Consider the following 16,394-nt stretch of genomic DNA (forward strand, 5'->3'; position numbering starts at 1 on the left):
GAAGACCTTAATGCCCTTGGACATTTGGATGGCATATATTGATCTGTATGTGTAAATTAAGATGGATGCATAGATGCTGAGTGTTATTGTGAATGTGAACAGATGATTTGGGTTTTGTTCCGTTGTTGTTATTTGGTTCCACACACACCCTTGTGTGCATTTTCTTTTTTTTTCTTTTTTAATAAATTTGCAATTAAAAAAGGATATGCATTGTATTTTACAGTTGCAAGCAAGGTAAGTGGCTAATAACAAGTTATGAGACTACTTTACAGGGGCTGAGTTGGAATTTATTGCTGGGACAAAGTTGTGATTAACTTGACACGGCTTCCTAGAATGTATTCATTATGTTCAGTATGTATCATGTATTACCTGTTACCATGCATTGTACTGTTCATTATTATGAACTGTAATTTATACAACTGTTTAAATTTCTGTTATTGTATGGATGTTGTGTTATGCATTTAATATTGGCTTGTATCCAAGGTAGTGCTCAGTCAGTTCTTCCATTAGGGCCAGGTGATCTGTTTTCCCCTCCTTCCCTCACTGACAGCAAATCACACTAGCAAGTTGGAGTTCACTCTTTATTAGCAAAAACAGGATCCACACAAGGAGCGTCAGGCCTAATGAGGACAGCAACTCATCTCCGGCAGATTGCCTGGGCTGAGTCTTTGCTTTGTTGGAAGCTGCCTTGTGAGGGTTTAGCCCCAAAGGTATTTGTTAAAATAAATACCCTTATAGAAGGTTGCTACTGGTTTTACCAGCTGGAGGAAAATAATCCTGTCCCCGCTCCCCTCAGCACTTTACAAGTGTGTCACTCAAAGCTACACAACGATTTCCACGCCACTCTTTCCAAAGCTAGGCCACCAATATGTCACTTTAATTCTTTGCCAGAAATAAAAGAAGACCTAGCTTGTTGAGTGGGTGGGGGAGAGAGAGAGAGAGAGAGAGAGAGAGAGAAGAGTAAAGTTTAAGTTTGAGATGTAATTTCCTGTGTGTCAGCCAGAGGGGAAGAAGCAGAAACTAATTTAAGACAAAACATGAGGGGTCAGATGATTGCAGACTAATCCTTAAAGCTCATTCATTTTTATATGCAGTACCGCAAAGCACTAAGATAAGGATTTTTGCATGGGTATGGAATCTGCCCTGCAAAAGAAAATAAAAGGTCTTCTGGGGACAAGGTAGCCAACAGAAAGAATGCATTTTCAAAACATGAATCTGGGATATTGTTTTGCGTTTCAAAGCACTTGGATTTGCTTGCAGCTCCAGTACAGATTTCTCTCTCTAAAAAACTCATTGTTTTGCTTCTCTCCCAGTTTCTTACGGATAAGGAAGTATACACAGCAGAATGTGAAAGGGTCTTCTAAAATATTTGTGCTACCACCGTTACTTCTTCCTTTCCTTCTTTGAAGACTGCTAGGTATGAAGTAAGGGATGCGGGTGGCGCTGTGGTCTAAACCACGGAGCCTACGGCTTGCCGATCGGAAGGTCGGCAGTTCGAATCCCCGCTACGGGGTGAGCTCCCGTTGCTCAGTCTCAGCTCCTGCCAACCTAGCAGTTCAAAAGCACGTCAAAGTGCAAGTAGATAAATAGGTACCACTCAGGCGGGGAGGTAGAGGGCGTTTCCGTGCACTGCTCTGGTTCGCCAGAAGCGGCTTAGTCATGCTGGCCACATGACCCGGAAGCTGTACGCCGGCTCCCTCGGCCAATAAAGCGAGATGAGCGCCGCAGCCCCAGAGTCGTTTGTGACTGGACCTAAGGTCAGAGGTCCCCCTTTACCTTTAGGTATGAAGTAGTCGTGCTGCTCTCTCCTAGTTTGAGGGAATAAATCAGGGGTCGGCAACCTAAGAATAGGCCACAAGCAGCCCACGGGGGTCATTTAACCAGCCCCTGAACTGAGCCACCCGCAGATGCAGAAACCAGAAATCAGGCGCACGATCCGACCCACGGAGGGATCTCTGCTGGAGTGAACCGGCCCAGGTGAGGTAAACCTTGCCGACCCCTGGAATAAACCTTCCCTGAGCAGGCAACACACCTTGTTCAAAGGATGGGCTGCAGCAAAGGGGTTGAGTGTCAGGTCTCATCTCCAGGTTATCTTGGAGAGCTGCTACCAGTCAGTGTAGACAAGACTGAACTAGATGCTCCAATGGTCAGGCAGCTAAGCACCTATGATGGCTGGTGCCTCCTCAGATAGGGAGGAGTCTCTGTAGGCTGACAGCTGTGATCTGCATTAGCCAGAGCTGAGTGAAATAGCTATCACAGAGGGCAACAGTCACATGGACCAGAATAGCAGCACATTATATTTTACGTGTTTTTGTTACATCGTGGTTCAAACCAAGAGCATTCCATAGCTTCGTTTACATCTCTGCCTCTGTTCCCCTTCCTCCCCCCTCCTCTTTTTCTGCGTAGTCATAACTATGATTTTACCACAATATGCAGCAATTGTTCCCTCTAGTCACCCTTGGGCTTGCAAGCCAGAGATTGAAACCAGTTTTTAATCTTGATTTTCAATCTCTGCTTTGAAAGCAAACTTTGGCTGGCTTTAAATGATGGTTATGCCAGCCTGGGCACCATGACCCAAGTTTCGTGATCACTAACAAGGAAAGGAAGGGGGCGTTAGTGTGGGGTAATTCAGAGACGCTGACAGAGAAGCAATTGGAGGGGGGGCCCTCTGCAGTTTGTGTGCCTCTGGATCTCAGCCCCGCTCCCTCGCAGTTGTTCGTCAGCTATTAATGATTCCTTTGTTCCGGCAGGCTTTTGTTCATATGCGGGGAACTAATGTTCTTAGGCTTGGTTTCTACTGCTGATCTTGTCTCCTTGGCTGATTGTTTCATATTGATGAGGCTTTTTTTGTTTAATGAAATTGTCCGTTTTAAATGCAAGCAACCCCGAGCGGTGCCTTTGCACCAGGAGGGCAGCATACAGCTGCTTCAACAAATTAATAAAAGTAAAATAATAGGCCCCTCCCTCCCCCCCAAAACACTGTGATGGAGGAGCACCCCCTACAATTTACATTCAAAGTTGAAAAATACTTCTTCACACAGATAACCATGGGCACAGACTGTTCACTTCTGAACTAGAGACAGAAAACAAGGCCGCGTAAATATTCTGTTGGGAGCCACCCAAAGTGGCTGGGAAAACTGAGTCAGATGCGTGGCATATAAATAATAAAGTTGTTGTTGCTGTGTTTGCAATTATGTAAATAACTGTTGTTAGATGCCTTGAGCTTGGTTTTAGCTATGGAAAGGCAGCCTACAAATAACATGATGATGATTTGCACTATGTTTGGGGAGAAGGCCATTTCTGCTCCTTTGCTTCCACACATTCCAGCGCAATTGGGACACTGTGACCCCATCCGTCTCCGCAAGCGCTCTCTGTGTGCCAGGGGGCTCAAGGGAACAGAGATGGGCCACAACAAATAATGGCCGGCAAGCACAAGTCAACATCTGTGGGCAGTGGCACCATCCAGCAGTGACACCACCATCGACACATTTTAGGGTAAGCTTTTTGGAACACGCGGCGCAGCTAACAATCCCTTAATGTGTGTGGGGTGTGTGGAACCTTTTCCCACCAAGGGCCACATTCCACCTTAGGTGACCTCCCAGGGGCCGCATGCCACATATGGGCGGGGCCAGAGGCAAAAGTGGGCGGGGCGATGGTTCTAATTTTGGTACTGTAAGCCACAACCTAGCCACGCAAACGTCAGGAGGTTTCCACACCCCAACCGTTACATTTTTCCATTCTCCATAAAGGTAAAGGGACCCCTGACCGTTAGGTCCAGTCGTGACCGACTCTGGGGTTGCGGCGCTCATCTCGCTTTACTGGCCGAGGGAGCCGGCGTACAGCTTCCGGGTCATGTGGCCAGCATGACTAAGCCGCTTCTGGCGAACCAGAGCAGCGCACGGAAACGCCGTTTACCTTCCCGCCAGAGTGGTACCTATTTATCTACTTGCACTTTTGTGCTTTCAAACTGCTAGGTGGGCAGGAGCTGGGACTGAACAACGGGAGCTCACCCCGTCGCGGGGATTCAAACCGCCAACCTTCTGATCAGCAAGTCCTAGGCTCTGTGGTTTAACCCACAGCGCCACCTGTGTCCCTATTTCCCTTCTCCATGCAGGCAAACAAAATGCATTATCGTTGTCTTCCAGGGCAGGTTCTAGTCAGGCAAAAGCACTTGAGGAGGGTGTAAAAAGGTTTGGCTTGAAGAGACTCCCAAGGGCTGGATAAGAGCGCTATTCAGCCTGAGCTTCTGTTTACAGTAGCAGAAGAAATAAATTATATTTAATTTTTTTTCACTGCTCCACAGAACATCTGAAGGATGAAGCAGGGACTTTATTTTTTTATTTTTTTAAGGAACAATGGGATTTGCTGATCAAAGGATTAAAGGAATACACAAGCAACGAGGGGAAAGGGGCAGAGATTTCACTTTGTTAACAAGCTTTAAGAAAACCAATTGTGACACGTACATTGTGCGGAGGACCCTTATATAATTTCTTCCACTCTCATATTAATTTTTAATACCATTTAACCAAATGATAAAGCGGCGTACTCCGAGTTCATCCAGTTTTTAATTAAATAGGGAGGGAGGGGAGGAGGGAGAAGAGAAACCTGACCATGTCATTTCCAGAAAAATATGACAAGTGAAGGGAGAATGGGGAGAGATGTACGTCCTCTCACAGATTAATCTCGCAGGATAATTTTGGATTGCATCAGCCGAGGGACTACAGATACGCAGGCTGATTAACTCTGTGCTGCCAGTTCTGACTGACAACTTCCATCTTTGCTCTATTCAAGGTGGTCACCTTGGCGGTTAACCCAGGTAGAACCAATGCAATTATCCCTCACTAAGAGCCCTGCAGCTCAATAATCTAGAAGGCCAGGGATAGGGAATCTCGAGGCTGTGGGCAGATTGTGGCCCTCTAGAGGTTTCCATCCGGCCCTTGGAATCCTTCCCAGGACACATCGCACAGTGAGTCTGTTCTGTGCCATTCTCAACTGCTTTAGCTTGGCTGGAATGTGTCCTTGAACTACGATGGTGCCTCCTGCTTGCCTAAATGATGTGATGGGGGGCAAAAAAAACCCCTCACTTTTACAAGGCTGGTGCATTTATTTTTCAAGTAACAGTGGTATCTAATAATCTGCCCACCTTTGCCTCTGATGCCACCCACCCTGGCATGCCGTCCCTGGAAAGTTAGCTATAAGAGATCTGTTCCTCAGACTGAAAGGGTTTCCCCACCCTGCAGCAGACCTTAATAGTGCCTCCATTTTAAAGGTATGTTCTAGGATTTAATCCCAGGAGAAGAAATGGGACAGCTAAGCCCCCATATCTTATCCAATTTTGCAGTGGTCCTCTGCAGCGCTGAGAATGAGGAAAGGAGTATAAACACTCAAATGCACCCAGGGGCAGCACTACTGCCCTGCACTGGGGTGGGACAGATGAACCTTGGGGGGGGGGGAGTTTCCTCTTCCAACTCCACATTTCTATGGTTCTTCACCAGGTCTCTGTCAAACAGGTCAAAACAGTAGTGGAGGGGGCAAATTTGAAGGTGGGGGGGAGTAAGGGGGGGTCTGTAGAAGAGAGAGATGCCAGAGAAAAGGCAGCAGTTGGGAGAAGAGTTGAGAGAGTCCTTCCTGCTGCAAACAAATACAGAAGAGGAAAACTCTGGTTCTCCACTGCCTTGCGGGATATCTTCAGGAGAAGAAAAGGCTAAGGAGTAAACCAGGGGTCGGCAACGTGTGGCCCATGGGCCAGATGTGGCCCACGAAGACCGTTTTACCGGCCCCAAGCTGCCCCTGAACTGAGCCATCCACTTCGCGAATCCTCCATGCGCTGCGCTAAAATGGTACAGCGTGGTGCGGGGACTCACCAAGCGCGCCGGAAATCACGTCTGCACACGCACAGATACCATAAATTGCATCTGTGCGTGTGCAGATGCTGAAATTCGCTTCGGCGCAGGCGCAATTTTCAACATCTGGGCACGCGCAGAAGCGATTTCAGGCGTCGTGCTGCATCAGTCCGGCCCACAGACAATCTCCATGGGAGTGATCCAGCCCATGGCCGGTAAACCTGGCTGACCCCTGGAGTAAACCTTACACAAATCTGGAGTGGAGTCCCTAAGACGGTTGGATGGCGCCTTGTAAGCCTCCTTCCTGCTACTCCTGCAGCCCAGCTAGTGCCAAACATAATTCTCTGCTTTCCTTTGGACCACATCAGCGAGGCTGAGGAGGGGGCCTTGTTATCTGGGCAGGCCGGGACCTCCATACACATTACCCGGGCTTGCATCCTAGGGAGACCACTTCAGTGCTGCTAACACAGCGGTTTGACTTCACCCCCGGAGGCGGACTCCGTTGTCTCTCAAGACAGCTGCCAACGACTATGGCAATAGAGAGAGCGCACAGCCATTGTGACTAGTAGTACTCTCATTGTACCCCACAATGCACTGCAGCTGCTGGGCAGTGACCGAGGCACCAACAACAGTGTCTGCTGCCAAACCCCTGGTTTCCCTTCTCAGACCTGAAGAATGCACACACGTACGCAATGCACACACGCGTGCACACACACAAGCACACAATACTCTTATGTATTCTTAAGAGGCAGCGTGTCCTTGTGCCCGCAGAGCGACTGGATGCGCTTTGGCAATTCTGGAGGGGCCAGGTGAGTACAAGGGAGGGAACGAAGGCAGAGATCAGCTCTACTACAGCGTGATAAACAAGGGTGTGTAATCCAACGCACACTGCTTGGCTGCAAAGGGGACCTGAACTCAAACATTGCAGCCATCTGTTTCCTTTTGGAAAGCACAGCAGACACAAATTAACTTTGACTTTCAGCATGCACGGCTACGTCCACCGTTCTTGGCTTTGCAGCGGGGAGCCAGTGGCAATAAAAGGCTTTGGGGGGTGAGGTTGAGGCACAGCCAAAGCCAACATTTGTCATAAGCAAAGCCTGTCAAAGGGATTTCAAGACTTTTAGCTAATTATACACCGATCCTAAAACATCCATCCGACAAAGAGACAGTTGTGGCCTTGGTAGTGCCAGAAAACAATGCCATTTTTTTTAAAAAAAAGCGAGAGTGGGATATTTTTATTGGTCTTGCAAACCACACCCATCTGCTTTTACATAAGTCACACCATTGGTTCATTGAGCCCAGCATTGCCTGCACTGACCAGGGTTTCAGGAGAGAAAAAGTCCTACAAGGTCAGATTGGCAAGTGAAATTTGCGTGCTTTCAAATGTTGGTTCAAGGGGAAAAATAGGCATTTTTAGAAAGGAGAATTCCCTGGATGCCAAAATCCAAGTTTGGGACAAGTTGTCTTTGGTGAGAGAACCCCAGCAAAGATTTAAGAGAACAAAACATGCAGAAAAGTAAAGCACAGAAAATATAGGCTGTCAGACCTTTAAAATATGCCCTTATGAGATCTAAAATTTGCCCCTTCCCCAGTATAGAAAAAAGACAGCACCTTTGGTGAGTTTAAAATGATTTACTTACAAACTCTCCAAAGGTCAGATTCATACAGCATTCAGAAAAATTGCATGGGCAGCAAAACTTGGTTAGTTACAGTGGAAAAAGTTCCTAAATTATTGGTACAGGAACTAAGGAGAGGCATGTTAGAGCCATGCAGCTAAGTTTAGCCAGCTTAGCCTCTTCATACACTGAGCTTCTCAGATAGACCGGGGAAGAACAATGCCTTGATTACCTAGTCTCTTCCAAAGAGAGCTAAGCCTGCTGGACAGCTTACTCTATGGTTTTAACCCCTTCATACATTCATTAGACTTAAGCATGTTGGTTATATGAGGCTGGTTATCCCATAATTTGTTGATGTCTTCTGGACCTCTGCTTTGGGGTCAGGTTGTTCCTGACCCTGGTCTGAAAGATTTGGATTACGAATGCTAATATTGTGAAGGGGTAGGGTGGAAAGAGCTTGTTCAAAGACCTGTGACGGCACTTGCGGTACTAACATCAAAGAGCTGCTCATCACCTCAGAAACACAATACACACCTCAAGCTTCCTGGATTGGGGATTTGGCAGGCAGGCAATTTTAACAGAATTTAAACTGCATTAAATTTGTGCTTAATTATCACTCAATGTCACAGTAAACTCCCAAAGTGGGAGCTCCCTCCAGCAGCACTTCATTAGGTGTTATTGGATAAATTCATCCATCTGTCACTTAAGAATTAAAAAAAAAATATTGCAAAAATTATGAAAGGGGTTCTGTCAAAAAGGAACACAAGGGCATGGGAAACATACGTGCTTCCAGAATTCAGCATTTGAAAGACAGTCCATGCAACGGTCTGCTGATTTATGCATTGCATTATATTTATAGTCTACGTTTCCTCCAAGGAGCTCCAGGAAGTGAAAGCGGTTCTCCCAACCCACTTTCCTCTTCACAACACACCTGAGCAGAGGTCTGTTATACTGAGAGGTATTAATTGATTCAAGGTCACCCAACGAGTTGCACGACAAAGTGGGGATTTAAGCCTGGGTCTAACCCCAGGCCCAGTCTGGCAAAGCAAGTTAGGTCATTTATTTGTCTAGCTTAGTACTGCTGACATAGATCAGATACAGCTCCCCGATGTCTCAGAGTCTTTCCCAACCATGTGCCATGGACGCAGAGGAGCGGTGGGAGGCATCGGCTGGGGAACCTCCAAGGGAAAAAGCCCGAGAGCCTGGGGATTCGTGGTGGGATGACAATGAGTGGTCTGAAGGAGAAGACTGGGGAGGAGGAGGTGTTGTAAGCTGAAGAGGCAACAGGATTTAGTGAGCTGGGAGAGTCTGTGGCAGAGAGCAGTCCGGACTCGGAGGCAGAAGCAGAGGCTGGAAAGGAGTGGGGCCAAGAGGCAGAGATGAGTCCAGCTTGGGAGGAAGTCAGGATGGCTCCCCCTCCTGCTGAGATGAGCTTCCTCATCCTACTCGACAAGAAGAAGCTTCCTCATCCCTGCATTATGCCACACTGGCACATTGCTTCATGACTCACAGCAATGCACGTTATGCGCAAAAATGTGGTTGCCGCCTTTGTCCTTTGGCTGCTTGCGTGCTGCTCCCAGTAATGTGTGCAAGCTTTCACTCACACAGGTATAATGGCTCGCATGGTTATGTCCCTTGCAAGCCCCCACACCCCTAACAGAACAGTGTGCCTACCGTGGGTTGCAACCACTGCAAGGCGCTCTGCTTGTGGTGGTGCTCAAGTGGCCTTCTCAGTGGTGGCCCTCGGACTTTAGAACTCCCTCCTTGGGGAAGCACAACAGTTCCTTTCATTGCTGGGCTTCAGGTGCCAACTAAGGGCTTATTTATTCAACTAGCCTTTGGGGAACCTGGTTGCCCAGGGACCTAATCTTCATGCGTGTTCAACTTTAGTTTTGGAAGGTTGAGTTTTTAAGACATTAATGGTGTCGTGAATCAGTTTGTGTTGATGGGTTTTAATTATACTGCGTGCTGCTCTGGGCTGCCAATTGGGTGGAAGATTGGTTTTTAAAAAATAAATCAAAACGAACAAACAATATGGCGGAAATTGGATAATCTATCAGCAGCTGCACCAGATTGCAGGAAGTACATCGTTGTATGCAACACAGATTAAGTGTCATCCGTGCTGTTACTGTCTCCACAGTGAAGAAGTGTTTAATCTGCCCTACTACAACTAAGGAACTGTTCTTTAAGCGAGGAGACCTCTAGTAGTAGAAGGTTGAGGATTGTTTCCTTGACAGTGGATTTGTCTGGTTGGTTACTTCCACCATGGGGTAATTATTATCAATTGCACCATGGAGGAATCCAACAGCCCACGTGTTGTGACCGTGCACCAAGATAAAACTCTGCATGGAGCAACTATTAGGTAAGGTCAGCAAATTTCGTTCATGGTGCAAGAAAAACAGTTCAAATGCAACCAGTATAACCGTGGGTGGGCAAAGGATTGCCTCGGATATTCATCTTTACAGACACTAGTCTTAGCAATTTAGTAATCACGCTGGCCTCTCAAAGCCATTATGAGGTTGAGATAAAAGCAAGAACATCAGTGGTGGACACCGACCACTGCCTGCTCCAATGCAACCCCAATTTACAGATGTCTCTGGTCATCATGACAAGCAGATGAAGTTTGAAAACAGGGTGAGAAGGTGCTGAATGAAAGAACACAGTAAAGATGGCATCCAGATTAAAGCAATGGTGCCAAGTTCCCAGTTGCAGAGCTTCCTCTGAACAGTAGATTAGTTTGCCACACGCACTCCTAACGTACAATTTAGCTATGGGCTTCCAGCTGATGATTTAATTCCCATCATCTTCAATGCTGAATGTATTGTTGACAGGTGCCTTTGGCACTAATCAAGATAGCAGCCACGTACGATGTGGCAGTCTTGGAGTTTGTAGAATGATGTTTGCCCCCAAGACGTCAAGGGATGTGTCACAATTTGCATCCAGCCCTGCTCCAGTTCGAGCAAATAAGATGATCGTTTTGTGCCATCCGGTTGCCAAGAGCAGTGATGTTTTACTGGGCCAAGGAAGCATTTTTTAAAAACAGCTGTCTTAGGCTGCCGTGCTACAATTTAAAGAGAAGGAATATATAATCTCCCCTCTTCCAAACTCCTCCAGGGAATTTTGGTATCAAAACATTGTTATTCACTCGGATGTTTTAAAATTTTATATTTAATGCAGCCCGGCAAAGGGTGAGCTGGACGCCTGCCCATCGCATTGTTGCTGTCTATTCTTTTGCAGCTTTAACGTAATTGCTTATTCTACATAATCCTGAGTCTGATTAACCACAAAAGTGACTTAATAGATTGTATGAGCATAAGGTACAAAAGTACAACGTTCCAAGTGTGACAAATTTCTGCGATAAGCAGTGATAAAGCGCTTCTTAAAATTTAGCATCACCAACACTCCCCAACAAGACAGCTATATATGTGGCAAAGCCGTGCACCTAGGTGGTCTCTCAAACATTTATAGCCCACCAATCATAAAAGGGAGGTCCACAAGGGGCGTGAGAATCTTCCTGTTTCTGATGTGTGTCTGCCTGGTGGCGAGGAGAGAGAACGAGGGAGCCAGTGGCCGGTAGGCCGCACTTAGCTGGATAAACAGAGATGGACCAGCCCGATTCACTGAGGAAAGCTTTCCTTCCCATGAATCTCCCAACTCGCAAGCTAGAATCCTGAACACTCAAAGAAAGTTGTACTGGACACAGATGTTCTTACATGGTTCTGGCTCAAGTTTCAGATTGCAGTTCTAGCTGCTACATGTCCTTGATTACGCACATGACAACACAGGTGGCATGCATGGCATGGGGGAAGACCAGTGCTTTTTTTCTGGGGGGACGCATACTCCTAAACATTTTGTGAATCTAATGGGAGAAGAAACAAAGATTTTTAAATGTTTCGTTTCTTCTCTAGCACATTGAATCGTCAGTTCCGTTGCTACCCCCGATGGCGGCCTCATTTCCTGTCACTGTGTTTCCTGAGTCTCAGACAGAAGCGAGCGTTTAATGTGTGAAGCAGTGTGGAATGTGGATGTGTGGTGTTTTTCTGATGAAAGTTTGGCCTCGTTGAGGGGCAGTATATGAGTAGGAAGATGTTAGTGCACACAACCTCATGCCAATGTGGAAGTTACTGTGAGCTGTCAGCTGTGTGATATGAGGTAATGAATGTTCTTTGTACTTTTGTCCATTTACTGTATTTATTTTCCCCAATTTGAACTATAAAATGGTGATTTTCTTGAGTCAAAATGAGAGTACTCCTAAATGTTGGTTTTTTTAAAGGAAAAAAGCACTGGGGAAGGCTTTCTTCACCTCTCTCATCACACTAGAAGTCATGGACATCCTAGTGAAGCTGAATATTGGAAGATTAAGAACAGATAAAATAAAGGGCTTTTCTCGGTCAGGGTGGGGGGAAGCTGTGAAACTCCCAGAAGTTTCTGAACTACACATACCATCAGCCACAGCAAACATGACCCAACAGCCAAGGATGTTGGGAGTTGCAGTTCAGCAACATGTGAAGGGCTAAAGATAACTTAGGATAGAGAGGTGAGCCGAGTTAATAGAAAATGACCCCAACAGCAAGCAAACAGTAGAGGCTAAAAGAATCAGGGAAGCACAAACTTCTAGAACACACTTGTAACTAACCTGTGTTTTATATTACCTCCCACATAAGCTAAGGCAGTTAGAACTGAATCCTTACTTTAAAAAAACAACACCTAGATGAAGAAAGCACAAATAAAACTACCTAGGATTGTTTTAAGCAACTCCACAGGCTATTTTCCCCCTTCCTACCTTAAATGTACTAAAGCATTATTAGGGAAAATACCTCTTTTTTGTTCTCCTTGTTTTGTTCAACCTCGATATCGATAGGGTTGGTTCCATTTGCTTCTTCTATTTCATCCTCGCTAGAAAACAAAAGAGGAAGAAAATGCCACATTATTTTTCAGTAAACACCAGACAGATCACGTTAAAGAAAAGACGGTGTGCAGGTTCTAATACAACAAAATATAATCAAAAAGAGAATGCAAGAATCTTATAAGGAACATCCAGGGGAGATGCTCAAACTAAGGAAACAATCACACTATCACCTAAATAAGTATTAATGTGACCTGTATTTAGAGAGACAGGTCATTCTTATATTTTAAGGGACCATCTCACAAGAACTACTGAAGCAAACACAGGCTTTTTTTGCGTGCGAGCCACCAATCCATTACATCTTAGAAGAGCTATAACAAAAGCCACTTCACTGAAAGGTCTACAGCACTTGCGATTACTTATACCTGACACCAAGTTTCCAAACCTTAGAAGCAAGTAGCTGCTTTCAAGCTGTTTCCTTTTATTTGTTTTAAATCATTATATATTATGGTTTGGGATTATTTGCTTTGTAAGCTGCCATGACAGTTTCATATTATGTCTTTTTGGAAGGGGAGCAATAAATACATAAAAAATAGCCCTGAACCCTTTGCGTTTGTTTTTGTTTTTTTAAATTCATGGGTCACATCCATCATTGCTGCTCCAATAGTGCAGCACACTTGTGCTTGAACAACAGAATCTTTCCCACCTCTCCCCCCATCAGCCCTCTGCAAAATCAACCCAAGAAGGTTGACACACACTCCAGGCAAAGTCTAAGAGCACATGGGAGAGGATAGGAATGGGAGGATCCCATGGAACTCTGTGTGTGCAGTGTTGGTGACAACCTCATTTTTGCCCAAGCCCAGATGGAGCAAACCAACTGGCAGAGGATCCTATGCACGAGAACATGAAAGCAGCCTACTGGATCAAGCCACTGGGCCCATGTAGTCCAGCATCCTGTTTTCACAGTGGCCAACCCGATGCCTGTGGGAAACTAAGGAGGGCATGATACACAGGAGCAACAGTCTCCCCTCCTGCGGTTTCCAGCAACTGGTATTCAGAAGAATTGCTTCCTTCAACTGTGGGGACAGAGCCTAGCCATCGGATGCCGGTGAGTTCCAGTGTTATGAGACAGCGAGAGAAACCTTTCTCTATCCACTTCCTCCATGCCATGTGCTGTGGTCTAAACCACTGAGCCTCTAGGGCTTGCCGATCAGAAGGTTGGCGGTTCGGATCCAAGCGATGGAGTGAGCTCCCGTTGCTCTGTCCCAGCTCCTGCCATCCTAGCAGTTCAAAAGCAGACCAGTGCAAGGAGATAATAATAACAACAACAACAATAAATAAAAATAGTAATTTTATTTATACCCCGCCCTCCCCAGCCAAGACCGGGCTCAGGGCAGCTAACACCAGATATAAAAACAATTGATTAAAATACAACTTAAAAACAAGATTAAAATACAACATTAAGATGCAGCCTCATTTCAGTAGAAACTCAAATCAAAAACTTTTGTGGGATCAAAATGTCAAATCTTCACCAAGGCCAACTATCCAGATTGGTCCTACGTGGGCCAGAAAAAAGCCAGGGAAGTCCCCAAATAAGAGTTCCATCACAGAAGGAGAAAGGAAAAAAGAAAGAGGGGAAGGGGATCAAGTTGATTCCAAGCCAAAGGTCAGGCAGAACAACTCTGTCTTACAGGCCCTGCGGAAAGAAATCAGATCCTGCAGGGCCCTGGACTCATGAGACAGAGCGTTCCACCAGGCCGGAGCCAGTGTTGAAAAGGCCCTGGCTCTGGTTGAAGCCAATCTAACTTCCTTAGGGCCCGGGACCACTAGGGTGTTGCTATTTATGGACCTTGAGGCTCTCCGTGGGGCATACCGGGAGAGGCGGTCCCATAGGTACGAGGGTCCTAGGCCGTGAAGGGCTTTAAAGGTCAAAAGCTTTAAATAAATAGGTACCGCTCTGGCGGGAAGGTAAACGGTGTTTCCGTGCGCTCTGGCTTCCGTCATGGTGTTCCGTTGCGCCAGAAGCGGCTTAGTCATGCTGGCCACATGACCCGGAAAACTGCCTGTGGACAAACACTGGCTCCCTCGGCCTGAAAGTGAGATGAGCGCCGCAACCCCAGAGTCACCTTTGACTGGACTCTAACCATCCAGGGGTCCTTTACCTTTAACCATGCTGTGCATTATTTTACAAACTTCTATCATGTTTCCTGCTTTGTCCTCTAAACTAAAAAGTCTGAAATGCTGCAACTTTTCTTTGTGAGGGAGTTGCTCCATTTCCCTGATCATTTTGGTAGCCCTTTTCCAAAGCTTTTCCAACTCTGCAATATCCTTTTTCCAGGCTAGGAGACCGGAACTGTACACAATACTCCAGTTGCACCATAGATTTGTACAACAGCATTATGATACCAGCAGTTTTATTTTCAATTCTTTCCCTGATTATTCCCAGTACGGAAATGGCCTTTTCCAGAAGCAATTCCCACTGAGTTCAATGGGCCTTACTCCCAGGTAAGTGAATACAGAGTTGCAGCCCAAACGGGGCTGCACACAGATTTTCTTGTTTGCTAAATCATACGGTATCTTTCTTTTCTTTTCTTTTTTAAAAAGGAAGGAAGGAACCACAGGTGACAGATTTTTCCCTGCCAGGCACAAAACAGCATATGCTCTGCAATCTGTGTACGTGTTTGTTTTAATTCCTGGCTGAGTGAAAACGCGTTCTTGTCAATAACAAAAGAATAAACAACGGACATCAAACTGGAACAATATTGATTGTCATGGAACAGGCAGAATAAGGACGTTGGGGAAAACCAATCAATCATTTTAGTTGTATGCCGCCTTTCTAAAGTTAAAACCATGCTCAAGGTGACTTGCAACATGTGAAAAATTACATGGCTACAAACATAACAGAAGTAGTCCTAAGCAATAAACAAAACATAAAAGGTACACAGCCAAATCAAACAATTTCCACACAAATCCTAAAATCCAAAATAAAGATATAGTGGACGTATGGGTTGCGAACGTGATCCGTGCGGGATGCACATTCGCAACCCGCAGCGTTTGCAACCCACAGCAGCGCGCCTGCGCACTCGCGGGTTGCAATTCGGCGCGTCTGCGCATGCGTGACTGCCGAAACCCGGAAGTAACCCGTTCTGGTTCTTCCGGGTTTCAGCGGTCCGTAACCCAAAAAAAACCTGAAGCATCTGTAACCCAAGGTATGACTGTACATAAAATTAACAGCAACAACAGCAACACACACCTCTGCAACAAAACACCTTAAACAATACTGCGGCCCAAGGGTCTGTCCAGCAGCTTCAGCTTTTGTAGCTGGAGTCAGTCCGGGCCCTGCCCTCCCAGGCCAGGTGGGAAAACGAATGTAAGATCTTGCAAGCACTCACAGCCCAAAGAGATTCCTTTAGATCTTAACCAATCCCACACTGAAGTATCAAGGTGCCTAATAATGACTTTAAATAAACCCCAGTTAATAAAACAAAAATATATTAGCAAAGTATTTCAAAGTCACCTGTCACCACTATCTACAATACCAGCCATGAAGGCAAATATTTTATATTCTGGGATATATGTGTGATAGTTAACATTAGCCATACTCAAGAGTAGACCCACTGAAATCAATGAACTTGTGTCCATTGATTTCAATGGGCCTTATCACCCTATGAAAGTACCCCACACTGGGTGGGATAAAAATAATAAATTATTATTACTATTAATTTTTATTATTTTTATTATTTTTATTACTGTCAGTGATAAGCTGTCAAACGGGGCCTGCAGACTTAGTGGATTTTTTGTTTGTTTGTTTATATTCACTTACATGCTGCTTAATCAACAGAAACCTCTAAGCAGTTTATATAAAACAATATAAAATATACAAGGAAATAATACTTAAAATGAAAGTTCGTTCAGTTCAGCTATGGGGGAAGTAAGCCCAGGCGCAGATCTACTATGAAACTAATTAAGCTTAAGCTTCCAAGCTCCTAATCCCGGGGGGGCCCCAGAAGTGACTTTAGCCCATATTGCTTTAAAAAATGGGTCTAGTAGATTAGATTTTTTGTTGTATATATTAAAACAGTCCCAAAG

General features: G+C 45.6%; 1 protein-coding gene across 2 annotated transcripts in view; it reads right to left on the reverse strand.

The window, feature by feature from the left end:
• RCOR1 (REST corepressor 1) overlaps positions 1 to 16,394 on the reverse strand; it is a 146,156-nt gene that overhangs the window by 14,405 nt on the left and 115,357 nt on the right. For both annotated transcript variants that reach the window (XM_082218450.1, XM_082218449.1), the window contains exon 7: positions 12,277 to 12,355. In XM_082218450.1, the coding sequence (XP_082074576.1) occupies positions 12,277 to 12,355 (79 nt within the window). The remainder of the gene's footprint in view (positions 1 to 12,276; positions 12,356 to 16,394) is intronic.

This window comes from Podarcis vaucheri (genome assembly GCF_965113315.1).
Source record: "Podarcis vaucheri genome assembly, chromosome: 1".
NCBI lineage: Eukaryota > Metazoa > Chordata > Lepidosauria > Squamata > Lacertidae > Podarcis > Podarcis vaucheri.